Source organism: Saitoella complicata, assembly GCF_001661265.1.
Source record: "Saitoella complicata NRRL Y-17804 unplaced genomic scaffold SAICOscaffold_16, whole genome shotgun sequence".
Lineage (NCBI taxonomy): Eukaryota > Fungi > Ascomycota > Saitoellomycetes > Saitoellales > Saitoellaceae > Saitoella > Saitoella complicata.
Genome location: NW_017567007.1, coordinates 381,136 through 394,596, shown reverse-complemented (window position 1 = coordinate 394,596; position 13,461 = coordinate 381,136). Strand labels below are relative to the sequence as shown.

The 13,461-nt window shown below is 53.7% G+C and overlaps 6 protein-coding genes and 1 non-coding gene across 7 annotated transcripts; 4 read left to right on the top strand and 3 right to left on the bottom strand.

Moving 5' to 3' along the window:
• Positions 1-1,521: 1,521 nt before the first annotated feature.
• Positions 1,522-1,809, bottom strand: SAICODRAFT_58664 (uncharacterized protein; the record flags this gene model as incomplete). Its single annotated transcript, XM_019169621.1, has 1 exon — positions 1,522-1,809. A coding segment is annotated over one exon (288 nt), but the record flags the coding sequence as incomplete, so codon positions are not given.
• Positions 1,810-2,021: 212 nt separating this feature from the next.
• Positions 2,022-4,984, top strand: SAICODRAFT_66525 (DEAD-domain-containing protein; the record flags this gene model as incomplete). Its single annotated transcript, XM_019170238.1, has 3 exons — positions 2,022-2,171; positions 2,208-4,199; positions 4,467-4,984. 3 exons carry the CDS (start codon positions 2,022-2,024, stop codon positions 4,566-4,568), a joined length of 2,244 nt encoding a protein of 747 aa, XP_019023330.1. The 3' UTR covers positions 4,569-4,984.
• Positions 4,609-4,680, bottom strand: SAICODRAFT_t110. Its single transcript has one exon. It is a non-coding gene; the product is annotated as a tRNA-Thr (tRNA).
• Positions 4,985-6,885: 1,901 nt separating the features above from the next.
• SAICODRAFT_26265 (uncharacterized protein) lies at positions 6,886-8,007 on the top strand (the record flags this gene model as incomplete). The annotated part of the gene is made up of 1 exon (XM_019166926.1): positions 6,886-8,007. The coding sequence occupies one exon, from the start codon at positions 6,886-6,888 to the stop codon at positions 8,005-8,007; it is 1,122 nt and encodes a 373-aa protein (XP_019023329.1).
• Positions 8,008-9,646: 1,639 nt separating this feature from the next.
• SAICODRAFT_42865 (uncharacterized protein) lies at positions 9,647-9,817 on the top strand (the record flags this gene model as incomplete). The annotated part of the gene is made up of 1 exon (XM_019168713.1): positions 9,647-9,817. A coding segment is annotated over one exon (171 nt), but the record flags the coding sequence as incomplete, so codon positions are not given.
• Positions 9,818-9,907: 90 nt separating this feature from the next.
• Positions 9,908-11,961, bottom strand: SAICODRAFT_30944 (Clavaminate synthase-like protein). Its single transcript, XM_019167803.1, has one exon. It carries the CDS (start codon positions 11,858-11,860, stop codon positions 10,025-10,027), a length of 1,836 nt encoding a protein of 611 aa, XP_019023327.1. The 5' UTR covers positions 11,861-11,961; the 3' UTR covers positions 9,908-10,024.
• Positions 11,847-13,287, top strand: SAICODRAFT_26262 (uncharacterized protein; the record flags this gene model as incomplete). Its single annotated transcript, XM_019166925.1, has 2 exons — positions 11,847-12,002; positions 12,031-13,287. The coding sequence occupies 2 exons, from the start codon at positions 11,847-11,849 to the stop codon at positions 13,285-13,287; spliced, it is 1,413 nt and encodes a 470-aa protein (XP_019023326.1).
• Between the last annotated feature and the right edge of the window lie 174 nt (positions 13,288-13,461).

Sequence of the window (13,461 nt, the reverse complement as noted above, 5' to 3'; positions counted from 1 at the left end):
GGGCGCGTTATCGAAGTACTCCGCAAACTTCTCCGCGTCCATCGTGGCACTACTAATCAGCAGCTTGAGATCAGGCCGGAATCGAGCGATATCCTTGACGAGACCGAAGAGGATGTCGGTGTGTAGTGTTCTCTCGTGCGCCTCGTCAATCATGAGCGCGGAATATGACCCCAAATCGGGCTCGGTGAGGAATTCACGAAGAAGCATGCCGTCCGTCATGTATTTGATGACAGTCTTCTCACTCGTACAATCCTCGAACCGGATAGCATATCCAACCTCTCCGCCAACTTTCGTCCCGACTTCTTCCGCGACACGGGCAGCGACGGACATGGCAGCGACGCGACGAGGTTGTGTACACCCGACTTTCTTGCCGTTGGCGGTGTATCCAGCCTCGTGCAGATATTGTGGAATCTGCGTAGTTTTCCCTGATCCAGTCTCGCCGACGATGATGAGGATCTGGTACGCTTCGATCGCTTCGAGGAGCTGTTCGCGGTATTGGTACATTGGGAGACTCTTCCGTGTCTCCTCGATACTCGCGGCTTTCTGCTCTGCGGCTTTGATTTGGAGTTCGAGGGCTTGTTGGTCTTTGGATACCTGGCCTTCGAGGGTGGATTCCATGATGAACCCGATTTGTTGGGATTCGTCAAAGACGTATTCGTACTCGTCTTCTGGTGGGGGTGCTTGTGCTTTGTCGCGTGCACCGTATTGGTATTGGGATGTGGCTTTGTGGGTTTGTTCCATTTCCCAGCGTTCGCCTTCGCCGATGTCTTCTTCGTCTTTGCCGCTTTTGCCAGATCGGCGATTGGACTCTTGGTAGCGTCCGTAGAGTGCCGCTTCCTTCTTTTTCATATCAAGTTTACCCTTCTCGGTGATGTAGTCTTCAGGCATGACATACCCATCCGCCCCATCATCTATGTTCATCCTCTCCTCCGCCAACCGTAAGACCTCCTTATTATACTCAATCTGCTCCCTCTCCTTCCTCGTTAACTTAACACCGCGGAACAGGATCTCGTCATCTTGGACTTGTTTTCGGAGGAGAGCGAGTTGTTGTTGTTCGCGGAGTTTGAGGTATTCTTGACGGGCACGTTGACGGAGCTCGGGGAGGGCGGCGGAGCGGGCCTCGGGGTCGTCGGCGAGGTTGCGACGGGCTTCGTCTTTTTTGGAGGAGCGATCTTCGATGACCTTCTTTGTACTTGACGAGTCTTTGTTCTTTAGTCGTTCTGCGAATTTATCTCGTTCTCTCATGTCCCGTAATCGCTCTTCCTCTGCTCGTCGTGCTTCATCCTCGCTATTCGGTGTCCGGCTTCTCGACCGTCTACGTTCTGGGGTTGTACTCCGTCTTCGTGGTGATGGGGAGAGGTCATGTCGTCTTCGCTTACGCTCACGCTCTTCCCTCTCCTCCTCATCCGACGCCCAACGATCCTCACGGTCATCTTTCCTCCGCACCCGCTCTTTCCGTCTTTCCCTGTCGCGATCCTTCTCGCGGTCTCTTCGAGATACACTTGCAACTGGCGCAGCTTCCTCTTCGTCGTCATCGAGCAACAATGCGTACCTCTCCTGCTTCTTAGGTGCCGCATCCTTCTTGGACACTGAAGCAACCTTCGCTTTCCTTGGCGCACGGCCCCACAGTTCGTCTGTGAATCTTCTGGACTCGTTATCTTCTGGCAGTCCAGAGCCGACGAGCTTGTCGTACAGAATGTCCGAGGAGCGGGCGGACGATGCCTCCGCGATGAAGTAGTCCACGATGGCTGCATCGGACATTCCGAGGTATTTAAGGGTCTTGTCCGACACCCATGATTGAAGGGACATCTCGTTCAAGCGTTGGATCGAGGGATCAGAATTTTCACCGTCTATCTTTCCATTCCGAGTACGCACAAAAACACTCCTCTCGAGGCCGTCCATACACGGCGCAGTTGCGGGACCCTGGTCAGCCACGCACTCGGGCACCAAAGTTTTGGCTTATCGACAACCTTAACCAAAAATACGACAAAGGCAAAAACCTTCAATTCGCCCTATTCAACATGGCCGACGACGATGGAATGCTCGTAAACTTCGACCTCGGCTCCGGTCCTGCTCGTGCGTCAAACAAGGGCGGATCGGGACGCTGGACGGATCGATTGAAGCAGAAGAAGCAGGCGCAGCATCGGGAGAGGCGGGAGGCGGGCGAGGGGGTGAGGGGGTATTCGGTGAAGGCTGCGGTGAGGGAGCATAATGTTGCGCCGCCAGAGAGGGTGGAGGAGGAGGTTTTTGTGAGCCGGGCGCCAGGGGCGGGAATGGGAACGAAGAGGAAGAGGGATGATGGTGAGGAGGGGGAGGATCATCCGCCGGCAAAGGCGACGGGAGCCAGCAAGCAAGTTATTTCGTCGCTCTTCACCTACAATCCTGAGTCGCATATTCCTGCCAAACCATCGACGGCTCCTGCGGTAGGACCCGCTTCCAACGCCCCGATGCACGACTCGGCTTTTGGTCCGCTCAAGATCGATAGCCGACTTTGCACGCATTTGGAAAACAAAATGTCTATTACGGCACCGACTTCGATTCAGTCCAACGCCATTCCCTACCTCCTTGACCAGAAGGACAAGCACGACGTCTTCATCCAAGCACAGACTGGTTCCGGAAAGACACTTGCGTTCCTCCTCCCTATCGTTCACCGACTCATGCAGTCCCGGAAAGACCGATCTTCGCGTTCTTCCGGCGTGTTTGCACTCATCCTTGGCCCTACACGCGAGTTGTGTCAGCAGATTTACTCGGTGTTGGAGGTTTTGTTGAGGTGTTCGGGAGCGTATTGGTTAGTGCCCGGTCTTGTCATTGGTGGTGAGAAAAAGAAATCGGAGAAAGCGAGGTTGAGGAAGGGTGTCAACATCTTGGTCGCTACGCCTGGACGTATGCTGGATCATCTGGAGAACACAAAGTCGCTGGATGTGTCGAGTGCGAGGTGGCTCGTGCTCGATGAGGGTGACCGTATGATGGATTCTGGCTTCGAGGAGACCTTGAACAAGATTCTGAACATTGTGAATGAGAGATCAGGTGCGTCGAAAGGTGCGTGGTTGGAGCAAGGGTTGCCTAAGAGGAGGGTTACAGTGCTGTGTTCTGCTACGATCAAGGCGGGTGTGGAGAAGCTTGGACAGGATGCATTGAAGGATACGGTGTATGTGAAGGCTGATGATCATGTTGATGGCAAGTTCGCCTCTGGGGCAAATGCGGCGGAATTTAGTGCACCAGCCCAGCTGGATCAGCAGTACTCGATCGTACCTGCGAAATTGAGATTAGTTACTTTGGGCGCCGCGTTGAAGAATATGTTTGTCACGAAGAGAGCGGCTCGTACGGGGGACAGTGCTGCGAACAAGGCCATCGTTTTCTTTTCTTGTGCAGACAGTGTGGACTATCACTTCAAATTGTTTACGAGAAGCTTGGATGGCAAGGTAGAGACGGAAGATTCTGATGCCGAGTCTGACAATGATGAGGATGAGGATGAGGGTGAGGATGATGGCGAAAAGAAGGAGAAGAAGGTAATGAAGAAGAAGACTTCACCGGCTGACGCGGCCATTGCGAAGGCACCAGTCCTGAACGGCACAAATCCTCCTATTCTTCATCGACTTCACGGATCTCTCCCTCAACACATCCGTCAACAGACACTGGCTGCGTTCACGAAGAACACGGCCGGTGCGGTCCTCTTTTGCACCGACGTCGCCTCCCGTGGTCTCGATTTGCCAGACATTACCAACGTTGTGCAATACGACCCGCCTTTCGCAGTTGACGAGTACGTCCACCGTATCGGTCGTACAGCACGTGCTGGTCGCAAGGGTGAAGCATCGCTTTTCTTGCTGCCGAACGAGGAGGGGTACCTGGATGTCATCAAGCGCGGTATTGGTGCCGAGCCTCGCTCTGTTGCGAATGAAGAGCTGCTGAGGAAAGTCTTCCCCGGCAAACGCTACGATTGGGAATTGGCAGCCACAGAGTGGCAGTTGGCAGTGGAGAAGTGGGTCCTTGCATCCCCTACTACCCTCGACCTCGCGCGCAATGCGTACAAATCCCACGTCAGGGCGTATGCTACGCACGTCGCTGCCGAGAAGTCTGTGTTCAATGTTAGGAATCTTCATCTCGGGCATATTGCGAAGGCGTTCGGGTTGCGAGAGGCGCCGGGTGGCATGCAGAGGAAGAAGGCGAGGAAGGAGGGTAAGGATGAGGGTGAAAATAGGGTTGAGAGTTATAAGAGCGATAGGATGTTGAAGAAGGCCATGGAGGCGATGAACTCGGAGTTCAACGTGCCAAAGAGTGTGAGGTAATTGGTTAAAGGCGTACCCAAGGGAAAGCATATTTAGCATTTATGAATACAAGAACTGCATGGCATCCAAAGTTCACGCCGTACTCCGATGTAGGTCTCGCCATATCCCGTGATCTTGATCATCTTAGGGGTTCACGGCCCCAGCCTCGTCTCAGGCTAAATTTTGGTGCGGGCCCTGAAGACTTTTTTCACCGGCCGCCCCTCGAGAAAAAAGTTTCCGAAAAACCACACCACCTTCTGTTCTGGCAAGCACAAAAGCGGCACGGATGAACTGGCACTATGAAGAGAATGGCTGATTGTGGGAGGCAAAATGCCAAAAATGGTGCCTCTTGCCCGAATCGAACGAGCGATCTTCGCATTACGAGTGCGACGCAGTACCACTGTGCCAAAGAGGCCGGTTAGTTGTTCGTTAGCAATGCCTCATATACATCGCGAGCTTCTGTTTACCATGTTTTGGCGATTTCGTCGACGGCATGTGCCGGATTGTTACGCCTTTTGCTAGAATCGCCTCACCTGCTGAACGTTGACAGTACCAATTGATATAAATCATGTCACACAAATCAATCCTGTCCATTTCAAGTCAGTCTAGCCAACTTCCCTGAAACTGCGAATGAGCTCGTGATCCATCGATATCGACTCGACGTGACCTGGATCTGACGTCCGCAACCTGGAGCCGGCGACGGACATACTCGGTCACCGTTAAAGCCTACTTTGGCCATTTTTACCGGCCAAGCCCAGGCTGTTCGAGTTGTTAATGCTGTTCGCACGGTGCATGCCTTGCGGGGTTTCAACTCGAGATTCGGCTGGCTGCGCCAACCGCTGCACCCGGGCGAACCTTATTTTGTACCACAGCAAATAACCTTTTGCTAGCACCGCCATATGCTTTCGATGCATGGAATCTCAAAAGCTCATGGCCATCTACACGGCTCACGGCACGCGTCTTTAACCGCTACCTAGGACTGTCGTGGCCGTTGCCTAGGTTAGTCAACCCGTCCGGGCCTGGTATCGATCGATCAACCGTTGTACGTAACCGACCTCCTGATCATTCAATGGTCCTGTTGACCGGCTGTCTTGGCTTTCCAGGTTATGCTAGTTCATCCATGAAACAGGGTTCTGAGGGGCTGTGTCGGCGCGGCGGACTGCCGTGTTCCGCGTACCAGTAGGGCTTGGATGAGCCACAGGCTACAAACCTTATTTTCGCAGCAATGGACCTTGGCCTGTTGGCGAGCCAATCATCGTGGAGTGGATGAGCTTCGCTGAGAATAGATCAGGCATGGACCTTGGTCTGACATATGGGCCTCAAAGAATGTTGGTTGTCCTCCAAACCAGGTCGCCCTTCGACCCATTCGTCGTTCGTGTTACCGGTCGCAATATACGGCGCAATCAGAAAGCCTATCGCGATAAGCTGCAACTTCAATGAACCTTCGACAGATCCGCAGCCGGGGTGTAACCGACCTTCATGTGAAATATGACCCCATCGGTCTCGGCTCTCTAGAGCGGCTTGACCAGCTGGTGTTCCATACTAGAACTGTTGCTTCGATCGAAAGCGTCACATGGCTGAATAAGGTTTTGTCTTGGCGGAGGAACCGGGATTGGTGCAGCCGGCTGGAATGTACCCCGCTGTTCATTCCTATCGTGGACATTTGGTTCATGGGACTTACCGCATGACTACGCGATGACTTTCAGCCCGCCGTCGGAAACTTGGATTGGGTACTGAACGATGTTCGATTGGGACTGTCGTGGTGTGTCTCGTATACGCGGATAAATCAGAAGGCAAGGATTCGACCAGAGGATTCTGCGAATGCTTCCAAAAATAGCAGCGACGAAGGTTAGGGGAAACAGGATTGTTACTGACACCTACAGAAGTCGTGCCGCATGTCTACGTCGTCGGTGCCGGGACCCTGGTACTACGACAGCAAAAAAACCTCGATCCTATCGCTTCCGCCGCCGACCTCACTGTGAGACGGTGGGATTACTATTGGTATCGGTTCAAATGTTCGGACAGAGATTCAAGTCTTCCACAGTGTCTTGCCGAGGTAAGGAGTGAGGCAGCAACATGGCCTAGGTCATCCGACCGCCCCGTTCACAAAGCTTGTCTCCTCCTCTGCCTGTTCTCAGCCGCGGTTACTCTGACTCCACCCAATCGCCGATCTCAGTCTTGGCCGTTTACCATATCAGGACAAAGCGCGTGCACCTGGGGGTACAAGTTCTTCCGCCAAAACAATCAGGTTCAGGATTCAACCGTCCGAGATGAGCCAGGCGTTCCAATACATTTACCGGTGGGGGCAGCTATTTTTGGTAACTTGGACTGATCAAGGTTCCGGGTATGAGATCATGGGTTCCTCCTCCTTCGTATCGGTCAACTCATTCGGTCATACCCCACTCTCGATCCCATCCTCGTCTCTCCAGGCACTGCCCTCCCTCGCCTTATAAAGTCCAGCACCGTCGCTGCCTGTTTGATCCTCATCGACCCAACCTCCTCAAGCTTCCCTTTGCCTAGCATCAACGAGAAAACAACCCAGTGTCCGATCGCTGCTCACCAAGTTCGTTACATCAACAAGATCGTTACTCATACCCATCGTTCTACATCTTAATCAGCCATGGTTGCCAAGTTTCTTTCCACCCTCCTCGTTGCTCTCGCCCTCTCCAAGGCCGTCCCGGTAAAGGCTTCGCCCTTTGGTCTCTGGGCTCGCGATGGCTATGGTTCGTCCTCGTCTGAGGAGTGCACCGAGTGTGAGATGAAGACTGCGTCCAGCACGGAGTGTACGGAATGTGAGATGAAGACTGCCTCCACCACGGAGGAGTGCACGGAATGTGAGATGAAGACGTCGTCTTGTGTCCCTCAAACCGAGACGGTTACAACTACCTGTTACGCGACTGAGTCGACTGCGTATACCATCTGGCAGTCTGTCATCATTCCCGAGACGGTTACCACCACTTGCTACTCCACCGAGACCGAGACCTTGCCCGCCAAGTCCTACACCGAGGAGATCACCGAGACCACTACTTGCACTTACACGACGACCGAAATCGTTCCCACCACGTCGATCTCGACCTGTACTTACACCACGACCGAGTACTCTCAGCTCCCCGCCAAGACATCGATCGAAGAGGAGTTTATCACGGTTACCACGACGTGTTACAGCACGGAGACCAGCTCCTACCCGGTGACATCGATCTCGACTTGTACGTACACTACGACCGAGTACTCTCAACTCCCCGCCAAGACGTCAATCGAGGAGGAGTTTATCACTGTTACCACGACATGCTACAGCACTGAGACTCAGATGTTCCCTGTCACGTCAGTCTCGACATGCTACGTCACGTCCACCGAATACCAAGAGGTGACATACATCTCGACTTGCTACGTCACGGAAACTGCTTTGTACCCCGTCACATCTATCTCGACTTGTACCTACACGACGACGGAGATGGTTCCCGTTACGTCGATTTCGACTTGTACTTTTACCGAAACTACCACGGAGAGCTGCACGCCTACCACCACCGAGTGTACCGAGTGTGAGATGAAGACGTCGAGCACCGAGTGCACGGAGTGTGAGATGAAGACGTCGAGCACCGAGTGTACCGAGTGTGAGATGAAGACGTCGAGCACTGAGTGCACGGAGTGTGAGGCGAAGACGTCGAGCACTGAGTGTACCGAGTGTGAGGCGAAGACTGCTACGTCGACTTGCGAGGAGTGTGAGTCCGCGACTGGTTACTAAGGTCACGGAGAGGAATCCGGAGTAGGAGATTAGGAGTTCAACGGGGAGCATTTTGCTTGCGGTATTACTTATGGGTTCTCTTACACTTTCATTTAGACGAAACGAGTGTTTGGCACGGTCATTAAAAGCGGGTTTTCTTGGGATATCTTCTTGGGTTTCAATTTGTTTTGTGAAGCGGTTCTTGAGGAAGGGAAGGCACTCGCTCGGGCTCGTTGTTCGCCTGTGAGTTGCTTGCTATCTTTCCGCCGACATGATGGACTTCCTATGTTGGCCTTGATATATTGAGGAGATTCTAGCGTCGGGGATGAGTTCGACGCTTTACTTTACCTTTTAATAGTAGCCGTAGCCTTAGGGAGCTTTTTGTCTTGACTCCGGGGCCTATGAATATATGTTTATCTTTGTGTGTGGAATGAGTACAGAGTGTATGTTACGTACAGCAGTCGTCGCCGGGGACCGTGCCAAGTTCTGCCTGCCTGCGCGCCTCTGCCCAGATGGCCGAAATCCAAACAAACCACCAACACGACCTCGCAAACCCTCCGTTCTCTTTTTCCGCATAAGGCTATTGCTCATACACAGTTCGAGTTGCTTCTCTTCTTCTGCTTCCTTTCTTACACGTCCGTTTCGTCCGTGTTTCTTTTTGGCAAAAATGGCTACGGCTACGGCTTCAGTAAGTGCTTCTTCGAGTGGTGTAGGTGGTCTGGGAGGAGGCGGCTGGGGAGGGGCGAGGAGCGACACGTTTGATATGGTGAGGGATTTGAGTGGGGCTGGGATGTTGTTGAGTGAGTATGCTCGTGTTGGTAGGTATCCCTTCTTCTTACTTTGGTTGTTTGGTCATGGGATGTGGAAATTTGGGGGTGTATGCGTGCAGAGTATGCTGACTTATAGGTTCTGTACAGGGCATTTACCGGGGTTTACCTTTGAGGAGGGGTTTGGGAGAAAAGTGAGTACACTTGCTTCGTCCTCGACGGTTGAGTCCATTTCGGTCACTGCAACGGGTTCAGCCCACGAGTCGACTTCAGCCAGTACCTCGCACACTTCCCGTCACCCCAGCACGATGAATGCTGGGAAATCCTCAGATACGATTCGTCCTCCGAGTGCTCGTCCCGACTCCGGCATTGCAGCTTCTCTTCCGCCTTCCTCGAGGTCGCATTCACGCAACTTTTCGGGCTCGTTTGGTGGGGGTGGGGTCTTGAGTCAAGTTGGGAGTCCGACGGATAGTATCGCACACTACTACCTGCCTAACATCCTAGACATCATTGATGGGGTCGATGTCGGTGGGTATTACTCCCCTGCTACTTCTGCTGCTCCCGGTCCCGCTTCAACGGTTATTCCAGCTCCGCCTCAAGTTGTTACCTCTGCCGCACCTTGCAGTTGTCCATGCGGAAAGAGTGGTGAAGAGAGGTATAAGGGTGTCCCAGGTGGGTATTATCGTTCGGGGATGGAGAATGAGTGGGCTCAGGTTCCGACGAGGACGAGGTTCGAGGTGTATGCTGCCAGCAAGACCGATAACCACACACCTTACACCCGCCCTTACCAACCGTCTACCACCTTCACCCTCGCCCCCACCACAACGTCAATCCACATGCGCGTCCACCCCTCCCTCTGGCGCCGCCACCCCCGCCGCGATCCCCCCACGCACCCAACCTCCGTCCACAACATCCCCCGCTGGCTCGCCCTCGTCCGTCTCCACAAGTACACGGCGCTCTTTGCGGATATGAAGTGGGAGGATATGATCATGTTGGGGGAGGACGAGTTGGAGGGGATGGGTGTTAGTGCATTGGGGGCGAGGAGGAAGTTTGTGAGGTTGTTTGGGGAAGTGAGGGGGTGGAGTGGGGGTGCGAAGGCTGGGAATGGGGGGAGCAAGGCGTGATCATGAGGTGTGAGGTTCGTTCTTTATTACTGTTGGATTCTGCATTGAAACTTGGCGGCGTATTGGTCTATTGGGAGTTGGGTGTATCGTTATTCTCTTCTCTATGAAAGTGATTTCCGGTGCCTAAAATGTCGCTGTTGTCATCGCCTACGTAAACTTCTCAGATAACACCCGATACTTATCCCGAAAAGCATCAATATCCACATAAGCCCCCTTCAACCACCTCTGCCCACTCGCCGCATCGAACTCTCTCCTAGCATGCAACACCCTCCTGTTCTGGAACACCACACACTCACCCTCCTTCAGCGTCATCTCATAAACCTGCTCCGGCCTCGCCATGTAATCCGCGAAACTCCGTAGTGCGCTATGGAACCCGCGGAAATTCCAATTGATGTTCTCGAAGGGAGCCTGGAAGGGCGGGGAGTAATTGACGTGGTCGATGACTGGGTCAGGACCGACGGCGTACGGGTCCAAAACGATCGTGGGACGCGTGTAGTGAAAGTGACGACCATCATTCTTGTAGTGAAACGTAACCGGCGTCTTCGTCAACGCACCGAACGCCATGGGGTTATCCATCCTCAACGCATGCGCAGCACGGAACGAATCCACAAAATAACTCGAACCACCCGTTACCGAGTTTCGCAAACAATGCAAGAACTGGAGACCAGGTGGTGACTCGAAGTAGAGAAGGTCCATGTGGAGACCCAGGTTGAGGGAGGTGTATGCGACGTTCTTTGAGTTTGGGATGGATTTGACGTTCCAGGTGCGGCCGTAGAAGGTTTGTTTGAGTTCGCCGATGCGTTCTGCGGCGCGCTCGATGAGTTTTGCTTCGTCGTCTGTTCCCATACCACGGATAAAGGCTAGTCCATACTCCTGCAACTGTTTCAATACGGTGAAGAGCGCTTGATCATTATTCATATAATCCTTGTACTCGACCCACAACACCGCATCCTCCATCATGGCCTTATCCCACAACACAGGTGATTCCGAGTTATGCCTCGCCGCCGCCGTCTCCGCAGGTGAGGAATATTGCTTGAGAAGGTCGTATGGGTAGAAAGAGTTATGTATGTCCTTGTCTGGCTGGGATCGGAGGCTCTGGTCCCAGATGACCTCTAACCCGTTCTTCTTGGGTGAGATTCGGAGTGCGCGGGGTCTGATCGTTTCCGGGACGTCGGATGTTTCGAAAGTCTTTTGACGTGTACTTGGATCGACGCAACGTGGGCAGGGACATGCGTCCCGGAGCCAGACGTTGTCATACCCGACAGTCTCTCCATCGATGTTGACCATGATCGTTTTGCCCTTGAAGGCAGTGGCGTTTCCTAGCTTGCCAAGTTCGGGACCCGTAGAGATGGGGCGGGTATCCTCGTGAGTAGATACTGTGATGTTGATGAGTTCTCGGAGGAATCCTCGGGCTGCTGGTTTCTTTGGTTTTTCGGAGGAGGAACAAGTGGAATGCTGACGGCGCCCTGTTACAGGTGCGATATGTGGTGGGGAGGTCTTTAGCGCAGCACGAGCGTCTGCCATAGCTCTTCTTCTTGTCAATGATTGTGCCGTGGATGTAGCCAGTGATGTGTTAAATGGTGCTTGCCGCATGACGAACGCAACAACATAATCGCCATCATGCGAGATCGTCACGCTGGCTTCTTCTGGCGTATCCATCTTCTCTGCCTCCACCACATTCCCCTCCTCCTCAACCCTGCGTGCACCATGAATCCTCAACACAGGCCCCCCGTCCTCACGATGCAACATCTCAATCTGATCTAACCCCAGCCCTTTCTGACTCCCGAAAGCCTTCCAGCAAGCTTGTTTAGCAGCCCAGTGTGTTGCGAGGAACTTCAGTTCTCCGCCATTTGGGCGTACTTCCATTAGTTGTGCTCGCTCCTTTGGGTGGAGATATTTCTCGGTTGAGGATGGCAGAACGCTGGTTAGCCGGGCTGCTAACTTGGGGACATTAACGATCTGGGTTCCGATGCCGCGGATCATCGTGGTGTCGACTGTCGTATCTGCGTTTGGAGAAAGGGTACTCTCTGGTCGGCAAAGGATAGACGCCTTGACGTTATTGATGATCAACCTTGCAATTGTCGGTGATCCGGAGGTTCAACGTTACAGGGGACGTCTGGATTCGGTAAACTAACACTACCCTGATTTCACAGCCAGGCACTGCACCTGCCGCGCCAGGCAAAGTTTGTTACGACACCAAAAGACGAAAGGAAGCACAATTGGAAATGAACATGGCCTCCAACATCCTCATCGTCGACGGAAAGTTCGAGGACCAGGTCTATGAATTGGCCGTCTACATTGACCGTCTCAACGGCGCGACCGACGAAGCGGCTGGCCCGCTCGTCTCCTCGATCGCTGATCTGAGCGAGGAGGAGGTCCTCCAGCGTTTGGTCGAGGCCTCCTCGGTGTTGTCCAATGCCTCTGAGAAGGAATATGAGCCCGCAGCAAACCTCCTCATCAACCTCATTCGCTCCGCCCCTACCCCCGCCCTTATCGACACCCTCCTCAAGAACCTCTCCAACCCCCCATCAACCCCCAACGGCCCCGCATTGTCTTTGACCGTCTTGTCGACCGTCTTCAACGTCCTCCCCTCCGACTCCGCATTCCGCGCACAAACCTTCCTCACCCTCCTCTCCGTCGCGCGCTCCCACGACCTCTACGACGCCCTCCAACCCCAACTCACCCACCTCCGCACCTGGCTCTCCGAATGGTCCGTCCCCGCTGAGGTCGCCTCCAAGGTCCTGAACGCCGTTATCGACGCCGCAGAGAACGCGGAGGATGACAAGACTGCATACGCGACTTACCTCCTCGCACTTCAGCAAGAAGGCGCGAACGCAGAGTTGGCCGTGAGAGCAGTCCAGCACGCCGTCGAACGCCCCCCACACTTCAACTTTGACGACCTCATCGCGCTCGAGCCCGTTCGTGGTCTCAAAACTTCCAAGCCAGAGATGTATGCCATCCTCGAGGTTTTCCTCTCGGGTGATTACGCAGGGTACAAAGCCCTCCCCTCGCACACGTTTAACGACGACCTCTGTACCCGGAAAATTCGTCTCCTGACCCTTGCCTCTTTGGCCGCATCTTCAATTTCAGACGGCACGCGTCACATCTCTTACGAGACAATCACGTCCTCCCTCGACATCCCCGCCGCGGACGTCGAACTCTGGATCATCGACTGTATCCAATGCCACCTCATCGAGGGAAAGCTCTCCCAACTCACTTCGTCATTCACTGTTCACCGCGCCACGTACCGCGTGTTTGAGCGTGAGCAATGGGAGTTATTGAGTAAGCGTCTGAATGTTTGGAGGGGGAGTTTGGAGGGTGTGTTGAGCGTTGTTAGGGGGGCTAAGGAGGGTGTGCAGGGTGTTGAGGGGAGATTGAAGGAGGCGCAGGCTCAGGTGAATGAGGCTTAAGTTATGGAGAAGGTATGATTTGTGATTGAGACACTTTGAACGGATGAGAAAGGTGCACAAGGGAGCGTTTTGATGCATTTCTTGGATCTGGTGGAGATAGAAGGGCCAAAACCAAAGAAGGCCTTGTGTGTAGTGATTTGATACCAAAATTTGATCTTTACTTTTTTCACTGAC